The sequence below is a fragment of the Meleagris gallopavo genome, chromosome 4 (genome assembly GCF_905368555.1).
Source record: "Meleagris gallopavo chromosome 4, MGAL_WU_HG_1.1, whole genome shotgun sequence".
Lineage (NCBI taxonomy): Eukaryota > Metazoa > Chordata > Aves > Galliformes > Phasianidae > Meleagris > Meleagris gallopavo.
In genome coordinates, this window is record NC_139407.1 from 26913350 (window position 1) to 26932464 (window position 19115).

General features: G+C 43.5%; 1 protein-coding gene across 1 annotated transcript; it reads right to left on the reverse strand.

The window, feature by feature from the left end:
* Window positions 1-1211: 1211 nt before the first annotated feature.
* Window positions 1212-18955, reverse strand: PPM1K (protein phosphatase, Mg2+/Mn2+ dependent 1K). The gene is made up of 7 exons (XM_085222622.1): window positions 18732-18955; window positions 15652-16145; window positions 14973-15073; window positions 7859-8024; window positions 7220-7364; window positions 6234-6368; window positions 1212-5915 (listed from the first exon to the last, which is right to left on the reverse strand). Exons 2-7 carry the CDS (start codon window positions 16089-16091, stop codon window positions 5784-5786), a joined length of 1119 nt encoding a protein of 372 aa, XP_085078748.1. The 5' UTR covers window positions 16092-16145; window positions 18732-18955; the 3' UTR covers window positions 1212-5783.
* Window positions 18956-19115: the final 160 nt, after the last annotated feature.

The following is a 19115-nucleotide window of genomic DNA, read 5'->3' on the forward strand; positions in this document are numbered from 1 at the left end:
ATTACAGAGTAACCTTTACAGAGTAACCCGGTAGCTATTTCCCAACTGCTGCCAAATGGCGAGGAAAGGGTAGCAGCTTAAAGCTGTCCAGCAGGTCTCTTCACGTGCTGCCTGAGCTCCAAAAATTCACCTACAGAAGCAGCAGACCCTTAGCACTGTGTGTTCAATACATGCAGGTATCTTAAAACTGATAAGGTCCTAAATGAGATGAGAAATGGAATGGCAACAAAGGATAACGAAAAAGGACTTGCATTAGTCCTAAATGAGAGGGAAGTGTAAGGACTTTGTTCAAGTCTCCTTCAAAGAAAGTGAAGGTAGATTTGAGTTCAGCTGTAGGAAAACAGTAAAAATTAAAAATAAGTTGTCACGTTTGCCACAGTGTTGCTTCAGCAGCAAAACTAAAACTGTTGGCCAGTCTTTGCTTTCCCACCTTTTTTTTTTTGCTTTTGAGTAACTGAAAAGTTCTGAATTAATGGAATAATAGAATCACTAAGGTTGGAAAAGATTACTAAGATCATCAAGTCCAACCATCAATCCATCCCCACCATGACCGAATTGATGTAGAAGTCAAAACATCTTGTGTTGAGGAGGGCTCAACTGGTTTCCTTTCACTGTGTCACAGAGCGAAATCGCTCTCCTTGGCAGCTACTTCAAGTGCTTTCCTGGTTCACAAAGTAATATTTTAAGGCAAACTTGTATTTAGAGAGATGGCATTTTGATTTCTTGGTATTGTAATATATCAAAATATACGAGGCTGAAATATCAAGTTAGAACACATGGCCCTGATGAAGCAAAGCTGTAGTGAAGGCTGACAAAGCACAGAGATGGCTACTTTGCACCACTTACTGCTGGTGAATGCCTTTGTGTCGTATCATATCATATCAGAGCTATAGAATGGTTGTGATGGAAGGGACCTTAAAGCCCACTCAGCCCCAACCCCCTGCTGTGGGCTGGTTGCCCCCCACTAGCTCAGGCTGCCCATGGCCCCATCCAGCCTGGTTTTGAGTGCCAGGGATGGGGCATCCACAGCTCCTCTGGGCAGCCTGTGCCTCAGCGCCCACTCATTGAAAGGCAGAGCCTTGGTGAATGTGTTTATGGCAGAGGCAAAGGCCTGGGGCTCACAGGACAGTCATGGTAGAGCCTGAGAAACAAAGTTTTGGTGGTTGGCAGCGTGCTTGGAAAAGAAAAATCCATTCATAGTGAAAAGCCGATTCTTTATTTAGAGGTCTTTATTTAAGCATTTCAGTACAGCCTTATCTGTCCAACTGTAGATTTGAGTCACAAATAAGACAAACAAATGTTTAAAAAGAAAAAAAAAAAACTTCAGTAAAATGAAGTAGTAGATTAATTATGGTCACTGATTACACCAAAAATAAACATTAAACATCAGGAATTATAGACTGTCCTAAGGCAAAGTATGCAGTGAATGTACACAATTGCACTTCAGTCTGTAAAAGTTATGACACACTCTGCTGCCCAAGCACTTAACATGCCGGGCAAAGGGGAATCCCCATTAGTACCTCTGCATTAAGAGCAGGAGAACAGCAGCTTCAGAACTAGGAAACTGCAGGGGAGTGCTATACCATATGCTCAGCTTATTGGGTAAGTGACCAATGGACCTAGAAGTGCCTACGTGATTCTATTCCACATAAATTAATATTAAACCAGCATAACTTGTATCTGTTTTGTGCTACTGCTTTAGCTAGAAACCTCTGTGCCTTTGAAAACAGCTCATTGCGTGTTGAGACAGAAATGCTGGTCCAGTATCTGATTCCTTCATCAGCAGATATCTTGCAGTGAGTGCCAGATCTTCAGAATTTTCATTTCTCCAAATTGGTAAAAAGTGGTAATATTGCCAATTTCTCACCTCGCCCTTATTCTCAACCACAGACCGTGCTCCACAATTCTTCACCAACCCTGAGCTTTTCAAACCAAAAGGGATTGACTATTCAGAGGATGTTGTATTAAAACTGTTCCAGCCCCTTCCTCCGGCGGCACCTCTACCATGAGAAACAGCGCTGGTCCAGAAGGAGTGTCCAGGCAAGGAAATATTTTTGATAAGCTGTTTCTATTTGCCTTGGAATGGCTTTACTCTTTTGACTTCATACTTCACACAGGGAATGCCCGTGCCATACACCTAAACTCATGGCTCACTCTGCCAACGTCAGTGCCAAAACAGCCCCATGACTGAAATGCAATTCCTGTGACTTGTCCTAAATGCTTCTTCATTAAGAAGTATCAAATGACAGAAAAACCCCTCACCCAGCAAGTTTTTCCTGATGACTTGGAGAAAAACAAGGCTTGGTGCAGATAAATCTAAAGGGAGATGGCTGCCTTTGCAAGAAAAGGCGGGGCTGTTGTTTGGGAAGAGAAAGATTCTGGTAACAGAGGGTCTGCACCAAACGGTGTTTCTGCCATACTTCAAGTCTGGCAGTGCACAGTGTGAAGGCAGAAATTTACACAAATTGTGAAAAGCAACACTCTCAGCAATGGAAAGAGGAATTGGTGGACTACTGGGCTACTTGGCACAGCAATCTGCCTTCACTAGTAGCTTGTTTACTTCGGAGACAGATGCAGAAAACTGCAGGGAACAGCCAGGGAATAAGAAATGTGTCTTTGTAATCTCCTGTCTTATTGCTTTTTAGAAAAAACAGCTCGTATCTGTTAGATGAATGTGCTAATTTATTTGTGACATTTATTAGTAGCCATACAAAGTACCTGCAGGTTTTCACATACTGGTAAGTTTTCAACTTCAGTGTGTTCTGGTGGTTCGGCAGGCAGACTGCTCTTGTGCCGATCTCTTTCTTCCCATCCCATTTCAGTTTCTATAGTCTAGTGTCAGTAGATGCATGCCCCTTTGCTGCAGCACGTAATTCTGAAATGAGCCCTGCTTTGAGCAGTAGGCTGGATGGATGACATCACCACGTCCTTTCCAACCAGAGCTTTTCTGTGATTGTTTAAAGGCAGTAATAGGAACTGTCAATCTATCTTTACCTAAGCGCCTTCTGTTTTGCAAAGCTTTGTCTTATCCTTTCCTTTCTAAAATATATGTGCAGCTATAGATGGATCCTTCCTCTGAGAGGACAGTCAGTCTGCTGGAGGAAATAGAAGCACCCAACCGCTTCTATTCTCTATGAAATTAGGCCACCATACAATCATAGAATGGCTCAGAGTGGAAGGGACCTCAAGGATTACCAAGTTCTAACCTCCCTGTCACAGGCAGGGTTGCCAAGTGCGAGATCAAGTTGCCAGGGCTCCATCCAACCTGGCCTTAAACTAGATAGGGATAAAACAAACAAACAAAAAAGCTCCCAAACTCCCTTGAGTATAAAAATTACTTCTTTTTACATACTGATCAGTGCTCAGAAGCTACTCCATCAGCCCAGGCCATTCCTCAGAGCACCTGCAGTGCTATTCATTACCACCCTGCATTTGATACCATGTATTCAAGTTGGCAAGTAGGCAGCACAGCTCAAAAAAATCAACGTGTACTTGTTATAAACACCTCGGGGAGGGCCTGATATCTTCTGTCTGGCTAGCTGGATGGATAGCCAAACAGGAATGAGCAGCATTTGGCACCAAGCACCATTGATGAGGCATGTCCAAATCCTTGCTTTGCTGCTTATGCTGTTTGACACTTGAAACCAAAGCTGACTAGCCCTTCTTTGGCTAAGACTGTGGTGTAGTTAACTCTTAGCTAGGACCACTTGCTATTTCAGCAGGAGTCAGTTGTGCTGTGCAAACGGGTCATAACGGCATTGCTTGAACAGCTTACTGAGCCTCTGTCAGGTGCTGCCTCTCTGCAAGTGCTCAGGAGAGGATGCGTTCTGCTGCTTTTGCTACAACTGGGTTGTGCAGGGTGAAAATTGCAGGTTATCAATTAAAAGTGCCTTTTGCTTCAAGTAAGCAAGGCAGAGACCAGGACTGAACACTTTGATCTCAAGTGAAGACAGAATTGGGGGAATCTGGAGAAGAAAGAAAGTATTATAACTGTAAACCAATGATGGATGTGCTCATTAAACGTACCTGCCTGGGCAACAGCACCGAACACAATAGAGACTGACAGATATTGAGTCACAAGCTCTTTATACTCATAAACTGAATATACACATTACGTACACCATATAAATACACCAAGTGATGGGACACAACCAAGGTACTGTCTATATGTAGAGTATTAATGCTGTCAGTACACCTGCAGGGTGTTCCCAAGCCTGTAGCCAGCAGAAGAACACACACAATGACTGTGCTGTAACCATGGGCTTGGAAGGGGCTAGAAAAAGATGTAGATGCTTATGACACACTGGAAAATGGGAATCAGACCAGGCATCACATTTTGTTCTTGTCAGTTGGCTTTTTTTTATTTATTTTTATTTTTTAACAATTGTGCTGTTGGAAACATGGAACAAAATCTGCATGGGAAAATCCTGACTTTTCTCTGCCCATATTTCCTCACAAAGGGGCAATTTGGAGACTACAGGAAATGCACAACTGATTTTGAGTGAGGGAGAACTGGGGCCGAAAGAGGTATGTGGAACAGCTGGACCTGCTGTTGATGTGTCACCAGCAGTTTGTATCACAGCAACACCGAGCTGGCTCAGGGCTCTGGCCTTTTGTGCCTCATTGGACACAGACTCCCATCAGAAAGGGAAGTATAAAGCTACCTTTTGGTGACCAACTATTTGATGCCTGGTGGACACAACACCCAAAACTTAACAAATATTGCCGTGCGTTATTAAAATATTCTCTTCTTTCTCTAGCTTTCTTGCTTTGGGCATTTTACAGCTGTCTTTATGCCACTGGGAGACCGTAGCTAGCTGAAAAAAAAAGGCAGAGGGCAAGAAAATCCTTGCATATGAAGAAATAAACTCTACTCTCTCACACCTCCAAAGAATCTTGAACTGAAAGCTCTTTGAAACAATTTCCTTTTCTTAGGAGAAAAAAAAAAAGAAGAAGAAAGACATTCAAATTGATTATAGTCTCTGAAATTCTAAAATGGGCTGCTTTTTTTTCTCCTCCTACATGCTCTTGTCAGACACCAACACGCTGAAGGAAGCATGGTGCCAGAGGCTGCGTGGTCCACCGAGACTGTAGGGGCTTTGGGCCCAATGGATTCCCATCTGTCGAACAGCATGTGGCTCCTGCTTGCTCTGTCTCTTTGGAGCTAAAGGATCACAGGTAATAGCAGATAGAGCCTAAAGCCCAGCAAAGTGCTCTACTGGGATGCCATTCAGCTACATGGAATGCCCCTGGCACCAGAACATAACCACAGGCTAACTGCTTCTGATAATTCCCCCTTGTATTTCACCTGTTTCTCCTGAAACACGGGGGAGCTTTGGATGGCTGCATGGCATAGGAAAACAAGACTCCCTTCCTGTCTTACTAAGAACACTTCATTTGTTCCCCTGTGTATTAACATACAAAGAAGATGGCACATGGCTCAGTCTCAGACTTTCACAGCTGCCAGGTAATTGAGTACTAGGTAACAAGAATTGGGATGAAACCAATGTGTCATAACTCAAGCCCAGAGACTTGTCTTTGCAAATGAAATGCTGTGCGGAGCTGCTGGGACTAGAAACCCAGTGCTGATCTGAATAAATAAACACAGTAAAATGTGATCAGCTGTAAGCAGCAATTACGCACCAAAGGAGCAGTTGCGTCTTCCATAACCGGCAACAGAAAAGATGGACAAGACACTGAGTCAACCTATGAACAGATGGATGTGTTCTCTTATAGCACGTTGTATCCGTGTTATTGCAGGAAAAGATAGCTGTGTCAGGTCTTCACGCCCATCTCCCACTGGAGGCGAAACTGCGGCTGAAGGAAAAGTTGATCTCGCCATTTTTATACTTTCCCCACGCTCCAAATGGCACTATGACAACCGTGCTATTATCTTCAGTGCCATACTGCATTGCCTGAAAGAAGAAACAATTTGTCAGTATCACAGTCTTGCTCAGAAAGGGAAATAATTGTCTGACTCCACATGGGACAGCATGCTCTGAGACTTCACTGTTTCTTTCCAGCTTCAACACTGCAGGCTCTTGCACGCTTCAGAGCTTTCCATGGATATACCACTGTCCAAAACCTCCGATATGAAACTGGTGGTTTCTGCCTATGCTGATTACATATTCAGCAGGTCTGGGGACCAAGAACTAAGCACATTAATTGAAATGATGTCCCCGTGTCCTTGCAAGGATCTGGCACTTTGATGCTTCAAGAAACCCTAGCGTTACCTGCTCAGTAACAACGTGGGCGGCTTCAGCGGGATCGTGGCACTGGTTGATGAAGTCGCAGATCTCTTGACTGTTCACCATGAAGTTAATACCGTCTGTAGTAAGGACTAGGAAGCCGTCATCTGCATGGTGCAACTGCAATAAAGGTATGAAGTATGCACAACCGTGCAGAGAGAGCTGCAAGGTAAAATTGCTGCCTTGATTTCTTTTTTTTACCCTTTGTTGCAAAGTACTTTTCTCTGGGAGCGCGGCCTGTTCTCTTGCTTTCTGTATGAGGACTAAAAGTTCTAGGGAACAGCCCTCTAGATACAGTGAGGCCAAAAGACCAGAGCCATACATTACCCATGGTGCTTTCAAGGAAGACATGTTAGCACTGCAGTCACCTCCTCAGGCCTCGTGGACAGTGTTTTGTGTTGGACTGGGAACAAATGACTGTAAGTTCCCCGAGAGCTGGGAAATCCATTAGGGGAAAATGTCAAAACAGTATGAGTTGAGAGGAGGGACTTTGTTTTCTCTTTATGAAAACATGAATGCAGTCGTGCTGGATACCTTATGGGTGGTTGATCTGTTTCCTGGACAATTGCAAAGCTATGGTAAGATGCATGCAACTGCCCTTTCCTTCTCCCTCCCAAATACATAACCCGTTACAAATTCTGCTATCCTCGGTGACTCTGCTCTTCCAAACCCCACCTAGTTCTCAGTGGTAGCTTTGTACCAATATTTACATTGAATATAGGTTATACTGTGATAACAGGGACTCAGAAGTTAACCTTCTTTACTTTACTGTCAGGACTAGATTCTCTTCTATCTTATTAGTGTTAATCTGAGATAACTTACGTAGAGCTGGTTGTGGGTTATTTCACCACAAGTGAAAACCAAAGCTTGGTCATGTGGTTCCACCTGAGCAAACTGTGTGGGTACCACCTGCTTCAGATAGCTTTGTTGCCCCTTAATCCAATTGCCATCCCTGTGAACCAGACTTTTACCTGAACCCTTTTTGTTTCTGGCTGGGCTATCACACCACTGTTTTTAAGATCCAAATCTCCTATGCTCCGCGTCATTGCAAGTCTACCATTCACATGAGGTTGTCCCAAACTGTTCCAGGCAACGAAGCCACCACACTTCCTAATCCTGTCCGGAGGCACAAGAGAGAAAGCAAAGATGAGTTACAGATTCAAACCATTCCCCCTGTCTGTAGCTGCAGTTTCTACCACTTTCTGCTGATGTGAGATAGAGTACCAAGGACCTGAGCTGAGAGGCTATGTTTGAAGGGTTCCACAGAAGGGATAGGATTTAGAGGGCTGAGTGCTGCCCTGGGGAACTACAGCACATTTCTTCACATCTTGGATATCTCTTAGAACTCTTGGATGAGTCTTTGAACCATGTGATCACAGCTCAATACCCAGTCCTAGCTCTGCTGGTTTTACTGCAATGATAGTTTATGTTCATGTAGGACTTTATAAATCCCCAGTTCTTGAAATGGAAATAAATGACTTAACTGGGGTTGTGCCACTCTTTCCACCTTGGACTGTTCAGCTCTAGCCTTTTTCCCAGGACCAACCTGGCAGCAGGACAGCCTGACAGAGGCTGTTCCCCAGAAAGCCACAACACGAGCCAACAGGTACCTTTCCTTCTCCTCCTTCCTTTCTGGTGTATGGTCAATGGTGAGTTTCATGGCCTTTCCTTTTCGACACAGCAGGGCACGGCTGTCACCCACACTTGCCACTACCAGCTCAATACCATCCCGCAGCAGGGCCACCGTTGCAGTGGTCCCAGAGTTCATCAGAGTTGCTACAAATGTCACATCAGAGAGAGAGGTTTTATCACTGCCTGAAAGCACAGGACCATTTATAACAGAGCAACAGTGTCAACTGGTTAAGACAAAGACAACTTGTGCTCTACATTACCAGTAAGTAATTGTTTTTAAGTTTAAACTAAAGCTACAGATAAGTAAAAAAAAAAAAAAAAAAAAAAAAAAAAAAAAAAGCAAACATGCATATAGGACTTGAGATGGGGAGGCAGAGAGGGAAGAAAAGTGGAGAGTGTCAGTGTTTCTGTGCAACAGCATGGCTCCATGCAAGAGGACGAGTGGAGTTAAAGCAGGATGAGACACAATGGCTTCTTTTCAGGTTGTAGCAAATAGCTTTTCAGTCCCACTAGTTCCTCTCAAGGTACAGGTTCTTGTCTTTCTCCCTATGCACCAGAATGCTGGTGGTTCTCCTCTCCTGTGAGGCAGTGAAGTGGGTGGCTGAGTAATTGCAATTGGAGCTGCATGTAGTTCAGCAGAAGAAAACCTCCAGATCGCTTCCTGGCTGCAGTCTGCGGGGTTCTCCAGTTGCTGTTGTTATTAATAATCTCCCTCTTGTTCCCCATGGCTTGTCAAGAGACAAGGGGCTCTGCCAGCTAGTGCTGCTCTTTTTGAGAAGGGGACTCTGTTCTCTTACAGCCCTGCAGATTTTTTGGAGGTTGCAGCACTAAAGCAGAGCTGAATTCTGCCTTGCCTTGCATTGCAGTGCAAATGAGTGCAAGTCACCTGGCAGCCGTGCTTGCTTCTGGGCAATCTGCCCTTGTATGCTGGTGGGATCATTTGACATTTGCTGCCTAGAGGGCAAGCTGGAGCCCCAGCCTGCTGGCTTCCTCTTACAGGGCACAGGAGTGGTCTAAGCTGACTGTTTTCGGGACCTGGTTGCAGTGACTACTGCAAGCAAACTTGCTTAGGGGACATAAAACCTGTGCTTAAAAAGAGGAAAAACAAGTCTGTCTGCCTGTTTCAGAAAAGGTGTGCAGATTTATCCACGGTGAATGAAATACCAGAACTGCCCAGCCCTCATTTTTTGCTTGCTTACTGTTTAAAAGGAAGAATGTACTTTTGTAGATAGCATCTCCTGCAAAACATGCTGCACTGTTAGGGAAAGCAGTCTCTCTGCTGGAAAGCATTAGCTCCTGCTAACTTGAGCTTTTACAGTAAAAAGCCAAGCTGGGAACAAGTCTTGCCCAGAACTTACAACCTATGCAAGTGCCTCTGAAAGGCCCCCTGGAGGCCTTTTGCACACTGAGGTGTTCCAGTAACAGGTTTTAAAAGCTACTTTCCAGATAGAGGTTTGGGGCTTACTTAGCATTGAGAATCCCTAGCTATAGTGCTATTTTCATGTGAGTAACGATTGAAGATCTTCCCACCACCACTTCTGCAGAGCTCTGCACTACATATGCTCCTGCCTTTGGCTCTGTGGCACTGACCTGGGATGGTGGAAGGGACTGGGGTGGGCAGCACAACGCCCTGATGGGTGCATGGAGCCTTGCTGTCAGATGAAAGCAGTGAGTTGATGAAACAAAAAAAAAATACCTCACAAAGCCATCTAAACTAAGCTTGTGTTATTAATTAAAACAGGTATTATTACTGCTGCGGTGACTTGGTTAACTGACTTAACCAACAAGTCCACAGTGAATGTTCAACATGGTGACACAGGATGCATCTTGGTCTATGTTACAGCTGTGATACAGACTACAAGATTCAAAACTACGTAGATGCCAGTACCCTCTTGAGCATTCAGGTAAGCACTGACATCTTGTTTTTACTTTAAAGCAAGAACTATGCTCATTTTGAGGTATTTTATAAAATAAGATAATAACAAGTAGTGGTGTGATTAGAAATTTTAGTGAATTCAGTAAAATACCTGTTTTAGCCAACAGCTAAAAGAAATAAAATGAAGAACCTACTTAAAACTGCCTTTCTTACTTTGCAGAAAATATATTTTACTTAGACATTAAAATTAATGCCACTAGTTTCCCATCTCATCACTTGTTTTGGAACTATGCTGACAAACACATACAATTTCAGAATAGGTTGATCTGAGGTCTGTAATTCATGATTGAGTGCAAATATTTGGTCATTCAGGCAAGCGTACATCTTTACAGTGCCAACTCTTAAGGCCAACAGGCCTGCTATCAGGAAGCAGAGGATGGTACTGAAGACCCATCAAAGATACAACACAGAGATGTGATAATGGCTGTACCAACTTGTGTCTTATAAATGTTTGCTTCTTGAATTGCACTCTGAAAAAAACAAATGCCAATGCTCTGAAACTGAATCGCCATCAGGTAGGGGTGAAAGAACATGGATCTGGTCAGACTGAAGGGATTATGCAACTTTTCTCACAGTTCCAAAACACAGCAGTGACGATGAGATAACATTTCTAATGCTTTACTATGACCACTGCTAGGATATTTAATAACACAAAAATACACTGCATCAGCACGTGTACTCATTTTTAAAATTAAAAGAGTTTATCTTGTTTACCTAACAATATCACTATAAAACTAAGATCTTTCAATAGGTTCTTAACACTCACTGGACACTTTTTACTGCAAGTCATCTCAACTAATGTGACAAAGAGGATGTGGGAACCTTCCAGTAGTCCAGGCTAGGAACCGCTGGACTCCTTCACCTGGGACAAAATTAAGCAGATCTCTCTTTCCACTGAAGCCCAGCATATAGTGTCCAGGGCCTCCAGTTCTAGAGCTGCTGACCAGGTACAGTGTCTGCCACAAATAACACGTACACAGAGGCAAATAGGAAATTGACCCAGGGACTTAGTTCAAACAAAATAAACCTGCAACACTGGAGATGAAAGGACAAGGGCTGCAAAACAGGGCACGTAGTCATTTGGGTTTGCCCACAGTGGATGAGCTGTGTAATGTTCTATTTGGCCATAATAGAGACTGCATCTTTGGCCACAGACAGATTTGTTTTGTGAGGCTGATGGCAAGTGTCCAATTAAAAAGTCAACCAAACAAATGTACTGATGCCAGATATGACTGTCTCATATGAGAGTGGCCACCTTACAGAAAATTTTCAAAACATAATATGGCCCATTTTCCCAAGGTAGTTTATATATGTAAATATATACATATAAAATAAAAATTGAGAGTTCAAACCTATGCTAACTAAAATGAGGCCATTTTAATGAAGACACTGAATGACTTCTTTTGATCCGTGGGCAAACATTGCAATAACACCCCCATCATACTGTAATTAGTATCGTCTAACTTGATTTGGTAATAATTGAGACCTCTGGATAAAAAAGTGGTCTTTGTGACGTTGATGGCATTGTGAAATATGTAAGTAAGCATTTCTGCAGCTCTCCCTTTTCCTTCTCCCTTTTCCTCAGTGTTGCAGGTTAACATATTCAAAGAAAAAATAATCACATGTTCAAACAATAACTTAAAAAAATCTGAATACTACTTTGTAAATACAATTATTTTAAAAATACTTTTGCCGTTTGCTCAGCACATTAAATTTCCAGGAGGTCCCTTCAATCATAGACACATCAGGTAACACCTGGCTATGTTTCAACAAGATGGCTATTCCAGAAGTGAGTGGTCAACATGATTAGAGCTAGAGCACTGAACATGGAGGTTGATGGAAACGTTGCCTGCCTGTTATTTTCCCTGAGTGGTGGATGGTGCCTGCAGTGAACAGAAGCAGCAGCATTTACGCTACAAGATCACACTAGGCCAGGGCAGGGTTTGTTTTCCATTTCTCCAGAGCAATGTCCTGTTTTCCTCGAGCACGATCAGTTGTTTATATCCATCCTTACTCAAGAAAGCTATTCAGCTTTTACATTTAGATTTTTACTGCTGGTCCAATGTAGCAGAAAACTGTCCATCTCTGTTAGTGTTTGTTCCCTGGATAATAATGTATTTGTTGATTGAGAACTTCCTTTACTGTGTCCTGTATGTTAATTTAGCAGTGATTCAACAGTGACTGGGTACATCTGAATGTGCGGAAGTGAATGAAAATGAGTTTCTGAAGAGAGATCGAACACCGTGCTTCAAGACTCAGGCATATCTCTGACCTCTTAATGATCAGAAATTATTTATGTGGCAGATGGCTTCTGAAAGAAAGTTTCTTATGCCTTTGTGTGAAACTGTCAGAGGGGATATAGGAACAGCCTGTAGGTCAATACAGCAGTCCAACAGCACTGATGAATGCACACACCAAGCAGGTTAGCAGTATTGGAACACATGCATAAACTTTATTTTTATTGAGAACTCAAATGAGGAATTATTCTACTTGTTTGTCAAATCTAATTTCAAATGTTTTTCAATTGTAAACTATCCTAGAAAGGACAGTGTCTTGGAAGACAAAGCTACGTTCTCCAACAATTCATGTTCTAGTCCTGTTAAATTTTTGCCATAATATGTTGGGTTTTTTTTCCCTCTAAATATCATCATAAGCATTGTGTTAGCCAAAATTTCATGGATTTTTGTTACGGGGATTTCCTGTAGTTATGTCCTGGCAGTTATGTTTCTTCAAACACCCAGGCATTCATTTTCAAAGCTGGTTGTGTGTTAGTAAAGATCTGGACACCCTGACCGTCCACCCTGTCTTTTACAGAATACAGTGAAAGGAGCCCTGGCAGGGCTGTCTGTGGGAACAAGACTAAGTAAGTTATTTGTCTGCACTTCATCAGCTGCGGCAGGGATTCAGAAGGAGGTTGGCCTTGAGCATCCAGTGTATGACAGATAACCTGTGTTACACTACTGACCACCATCTCCGAGCAACTTTGACCATCGCATCTGGAACAGCCACAATTATTCAGAATTTTTTTGCTGGCAAACTGAATCAATTCGGAATTAGTCTTCTAACAAGGATACATGCAAAACATTGAATTTTACATAACTTTCAAAAGAGCAGCAATTACAAAAATATCCACACCAAACAGTCAATCAAACATTTAACTTTTTTTTTTTAATCAACAGATATGCAAAAAACTTGATTTGTTCAGAAAACTGCACTTGTCTGTGCACCCTGTTACTCCACTCTTTGCCTTTTAGCTTTATTTTCAGCTGAGCAACCAGACAAGAGCACTGGGCACTTTTAGATCCCACTGGCTCCAGTGGGAAGAGTATGCAGGTATTCAGCCTCCCTAAGAAACACTGAGTACTTTGTAGGACGTGGCCCCTGTAGATGTTCAATGATTGCTTCTATTTTGTTTGTCCTCAAGCTTTCTTAATGCAGAAGGCTTGTTCAGTGTCTTGACTGTTACACAAATTTGCTGGCATTTGCATTATGTTTCAGTGAGCAGCCCCGATTAGTCACTTAAATGGTATGATAAAATCCCACAAGGAATTCCAAAATGCCCAGCTTGCTGTACAGCTTGTTTGTTAAATATTTTTCTTGTTCAGTTCATTATGTCTCAAGTACAGAATGCTATAATCAGAAACCGCTTTCAGAGTAACAGAACAGTATATATCCAGTATGGTTCTCAAACATCCTTCTCAAGGAAATGCTCTGAAACTTGAACATGAGCAAAATAAAGAGTTGTCTTAATAACAAATGGCCTGGGCAAGGTGCAAATAAAACAAATCACAGAAAATAAGAGGTCGTGATCTAGGGAAGCACATAAGCCTGTAGGTGTTTGTTGTTTGTTTTTTTTTAAATCTGAGCTTACAAGGAGACTCTTGGATCCAAAGCTCATCTGCTCTACTGATATCCTTATCATTAGCTCAGTTAAAACTGACTTCACAGGTCAAAAATGACTTTGGATTTTTTACCCCATTATTATTCTTTTTAAACAACAGGACTGGTTTTCAATACCTAGAAATAAAATAGGTTATAATGGAAAAATGAGCTTTACAGATTAAATTCCTCCTTTTTAAGGGCTGTGTTTCAGAACTTGAGTCATTGTCTTTTCTGATACGTTAGCTCTTACCAGGTAAGAGGAAAGCTGTACATCCCTCACAGTGCTGCAACAGTCAGGCAACTTGTCCAGGTAGGAAATACTTGAATCTAGGTAGGTTTGGTTAGCACTTTAAGAGCAGGAAACCACTCCATTACTAGACTGTTTTCGCTGATTGTTTAAAGGAAGTGGAAGTAGCCCCAAGGACGCAGTATAACTTCATTCCCTAAAGGTCCTGTTGCATTGCCAGCATCTGCAGCAGCACTGGGACAGGTTGTTTGGGTTTGGTTTTCTTTTTATTTATTTAAACACTAGGTGAACTAACTCCTCTATCTCCTTCCCAAATTACACCCTATAAGCTCCAGCTGCTGTGACTGGAATTTCAAATGTGCATAGTCTCTCTATATATGTACAGAAGAATTTGTGAACAGCCAGGACTAAGGAAATCTAAAGGGGCTGATGCCAGCTTTACCACAGCGAATCTTGTTTTCCTCTTGACTGTTGTTTCCCCTTTCGTGCTCAGCTGCTCTGGAGATTCTCTCTGTGCGGAAGTGGTACCGTTTGTATTACTTCTGGCTTATATTCCTCCTCAGCTGCAGCAGCCAAGAAAGAAAGGGGAACTTTGGACAGTGTTCCTTTCCACTCAAAGGAATAGCAACTTTTCAGAAAGAAAACAAACAAACAAACAAAAAAAACAACCCAAAGAAGACTGTTTCTCACACAGGAAGATTATGCTCCTTGCCAATTTAAATCACTCCTTGGTAACTTGACAAACACCTTTCTTGACAGAATAATGCTAAGATAAATTCAGTGTGGATTATGCTGAAGCCCAGATTAATAACTCGCCCAGTAAATTTGACCTAGACTTTTTAATAGCTTTTTCATTTTTAGGGAAGTAAAGCACAATTGTTTAGTTTGCAGTAAGTGATTAGAGCAAAAACCTATATTAAGTAAAACAGTTTTCAGGCTTTTTTCAGAGTCTTAGTACAAAACTACTGAGCAAGTAACCAAACCCTTTTTCCCCACACTCATAAGGGTAGAATATTTTTTTACCTACCATCAGCAGACAGCTGAGCATGCCTTTCGTATGCTTTGTTTATTTCTAGAAAAGCATCGTTCAAAACTTTTTCTAAGTTCTCTTCCTGAACAGCAAATTCCCTGGGTACAAACAATGAAAAAAAAATTAGACTTCTTACCAAGAAGCATTCACCTTAATCAATCTCTTTCGTAGACTTATTTCCTCCCTGCATGCATTGAATAATGCTAGATTACAGTGAAAAGGTAATACTGCTTTATTAATGACTTGCATTGAAAGCTCAACCCTCTAATTTTGCAAACAGATAAAGTGCCTCTTTTAACACTCAGGCACATATCAGGGAGCTACGGAGGAGTGTCAGCAAACTCCCGCGTCTGTGATCACATAACCCCCATCTGACAGCAGGGAATTCACACACTCTGTATTCCCTGCTCTCTCCTGGTGGATACAATCACATTTTCTTTTCTTATCTTTCCAGGCTTGCTCCCTCGGCAGGGAACATAAAGAGAAGTACATCACGCCACATCTGTTGTAATGGGAATTACTCCTTTGCTGTGTTCCTGCTGTCCCTGTTGGAATAGATGCCTATACAACCTGGGACGATTAGCAGCAACATATGGTGCACCGATTCCCTTTTGGTTGCAGGGAGGGAGGCTCTACCGTAAGTCATTAACCACGTGTTCAGTTGATGCACACTTACTTGATATATCTTTCCATGTTCTTAGCGCAGAAGTCTGCTGCTGCCGCTCCGCCATGTCCATCATATACAGCAAAGTACAGGACATCCTCAGTCAGCTGAGCATAATCGAAGCGGTCTTCATTTTCCTTCCGCTTCCCAATATGACTGGCACAGCCCACTTTGCTCAGGCTGACTTTTGGAATCGGCTTTCCATACTTTATGCTAGGTGGGAGGAGAATAGGTTCATCAATGCGATTGTCCCAGATGCCAAAGGTGTCCCACGTGGCGGGCCGCCCGCTCCCGTCCGGATCGAAGCGGGATGCCCGGCGTTCGGAGGTGGAAATGTAGCACTCGGCTGTCGAACGCTTCTCGTCTTGCAAGAGGCGGGATGTCAGCAGGGCTCTCCTTCGTACTTGATAACCTCCGTTTCTTACCAAATGGATTAAAGCAGCTGTTGACATAACTTGTCTTCCCAGAGATTCGTAGGGATAAAAGAGATGCAGCAGCTGGAATGTCTTCAAGAACAAAGAGAAAACTGATCAAGAATCAGCACAACAGTTGGGGACTATCAGTTACATCATTCAGGAAACAATTTCACAGTGGAGGCCCGCTAATCGTGCATAGCACAGCACTGCCTAGAAGACACTACAGAGCTCTGAATGACTCATCGAGAAACAATCCTGCACAGACCAGCCCACAGTTACAGTTCTGATGAGGAATGCTGCAGATAAATTGAGGCAAGGCAGCTCCACTGGCCACCTCCATCATGATTCCCCTATTTTCAGAGGTGGCTGGGGTTGCGATGGAGCTAATGAGAGTAATAATGACTTTGTTCTATCTCATCAAAACTAGGAAAATGTTGAAATATGAGGTAAGGTTGTTGAATGAGTTTATCATGCATACAGCTCAAGCAATTGCTATAGCATATATGCTGTGAATCGTGGAGAGTGGGAAAAAATATACTTGCTTTGATTTTGAAGAGCTGAATTCCTGCACAGGAGACATGATATTCAGTTCTGTCCCATTTCATTAGAACCTGAATAAGACTTCTCAAAACAGAACTGGAAAGGGAATTATGATATATATTTTTAAGGTGAAGAGCAACCACTAAGTCTATCTGTAGATATGCACAATTGCTCACTTTAACTTCACAAAACACTGTCCATGCAGCTTTTTGCTATTCTGCCTGGTGTTCTTCACTACCCAATCCTGAAATCCCTGAGCTATCCCAGGAAGCAAGATCTTTCAGATGCCTCTTCCAGCTTGGATGTATTAAACACACCAGTTGGCTCAGCACAGATACAATTCATTGACACTGATCCAACGAGCAAGCTGAAAAATGCAGAGCAATTTGCTTAGTTATTTGCAGAGTAACAGCCCAAATGATGAACCTTGAAAGAGCTGGAGTGCATTTGGTAGTAAACCCATGTTGTTGCACCAGATAGATTTGACCTAGACCTTCAGATCGCTGTAACTAACCATGCTGAGAGTTAAGTGAGGGATTGCTCTTGTTATTGCTAAATGTTTGCTTGTACTGGAGAGTTGCCAAGAGCAAAACTATAAGTGAAAAGTATTCCATACCATAATAAAGAGATTAAGAATACATAAGATGGCAGAAGGCAGATGGTCTGACATAATCCAGCAGCAAAAAGTGAGCAGTATGCATACCTTAGAGATACATAATTCTGGACTGTAGTGCCTTGCCATTGTGTTTTCCAGATTCAAATCATAATTGCATCTGTATTTTGAAATATGATTTTACACTATTTTCTTTAAATCACAGACAAAAACTGGGCGCTCGCAAGAACATTCATAAAGATAACTTGGAGCGCAGTTGTTTAATTAGAAAGTGGCTGTGAACATTCTATAGGCATACAGTAAGCTTGCACAGCTCAAAGCATGTTGTTTTGGATGCACTTGGTTTATCTTTAATGTAGTATCTTAGGTGAGGAAAGATTTGTTTATTTAGCATTTACAGAGGAACAGTCAACTCAATCAATGCCAAAAATGCTGGGAATCAATATTGTTGCACTGGATGAATTTGGCCTAGACACCATGTGAATGAACTGGCCCATTTCCACCGTGAGTGATTTTCCATTTTACTCCTGGACGTCTGCAACATCTCACCCTTATTGCACTATACTCGCAGGTAGTTAATAGCTGATTTTCTTCCTTGAGATTTTGTTTCCTGTTGCCCTTGACTCACAGCAACAGCACGTTCACTTCCTCCTGCCAAGCACAGCTCAACAAAACTGAAAGCCTGCCAATTCGCAAAACCTGTACTTCTGTCAGCTCGAGAGATGAGCAAGAAACAGTAGCTATATTTAGAGCTCCCAGAATCCGTAGTGTGAATCAGAAGATACATCCAGAGCTAATTAACAGGTTTGTTTCCATCAAATATACCTCCTAAAAGCCTTTTTCCACCTTACTGGTGGTCGTGGTGGGGATGGGCTGACAACTGGACTAGATGGTCTTAATGGTCTTTTCCATCCATAATGATTCTATGATTCTTGAACCCCAATGGTGGTTGGGCTCTTCAGCTGTCTCTGCAAGCGAGGAACATGAAACCATGCTATGGCTGCAGTGATGTAAATAGTTGTGCTTTCGGCTGGGGACAGCTTGTTTCTTTCCAAACCGATACGCCTGCAGACTGAGAAAAGCCAACGTGGGAAAAACAGGCTGTGGGTGCTGCAGCTAAAAGGAGCCGGCTGCGGGGGGAAATCTGCTGCGAGGGGCTCTGTCTGATCCTGTCAGCCTCCGAGTATTTAACCTAAAGGAATGGTTTGTATACATGGACGAGGAAACGCAGCACTTAACGTTAATGATTAAGCAGTAGACCAAGCTGTAGGGTGACCCTCTTTTCAGCGAGGTTGCCTCACGGCAGATGGAAACGTTCCATACCGAGAGGAGAAAATAGCAGAAGCCCACCCGTGCCCCGGAGGACGCACAAGGCACGCTGAGCATCCAGCACAGCGCTATGGCCGCAGGACGATACCGCGCCCGCACGCCGCACCCGTTAGGGCCGCGGCCAGCAGTAGAGGAGGAGAAGCGACAGCCGAACCCGACTCCCTCCCCCCCGCTGCGTCGAGGAGAGGCCTTACCTTCTCCTCCGTGTCCTCCTGCCGTACCCGGGAAGCCGGCGGCGAGCGGCGGAACCTCCTCAGAACCCTCCGGCCGCTGCTCCCGCCCGCCCTGCCTCTCCTCTCCGCGGGGCCGCCAGACCAATGCGACGCTGGGGGCCGTCCCGGCGCGGCCCGGCCCTTCGCGGGCCCCAATGGCGGCGGAGATGGCGGCCGAGCCCCCCCCGCCGCCCTTACCCCGCCCTGAGGGGAGCGGCCCGGGTGCGGGGCGGGAGGAGGGCGGCTGTAGGATGTCGCGGTGCCGTTCCCGCTGTCTTCTGCTCGTGATTGATGCGGGTGTCGGATCCTGGCACTCCGAGAAGCACGGAACGTCGGGTGGTTTCCATTTCCATCCGACAGCCTCGC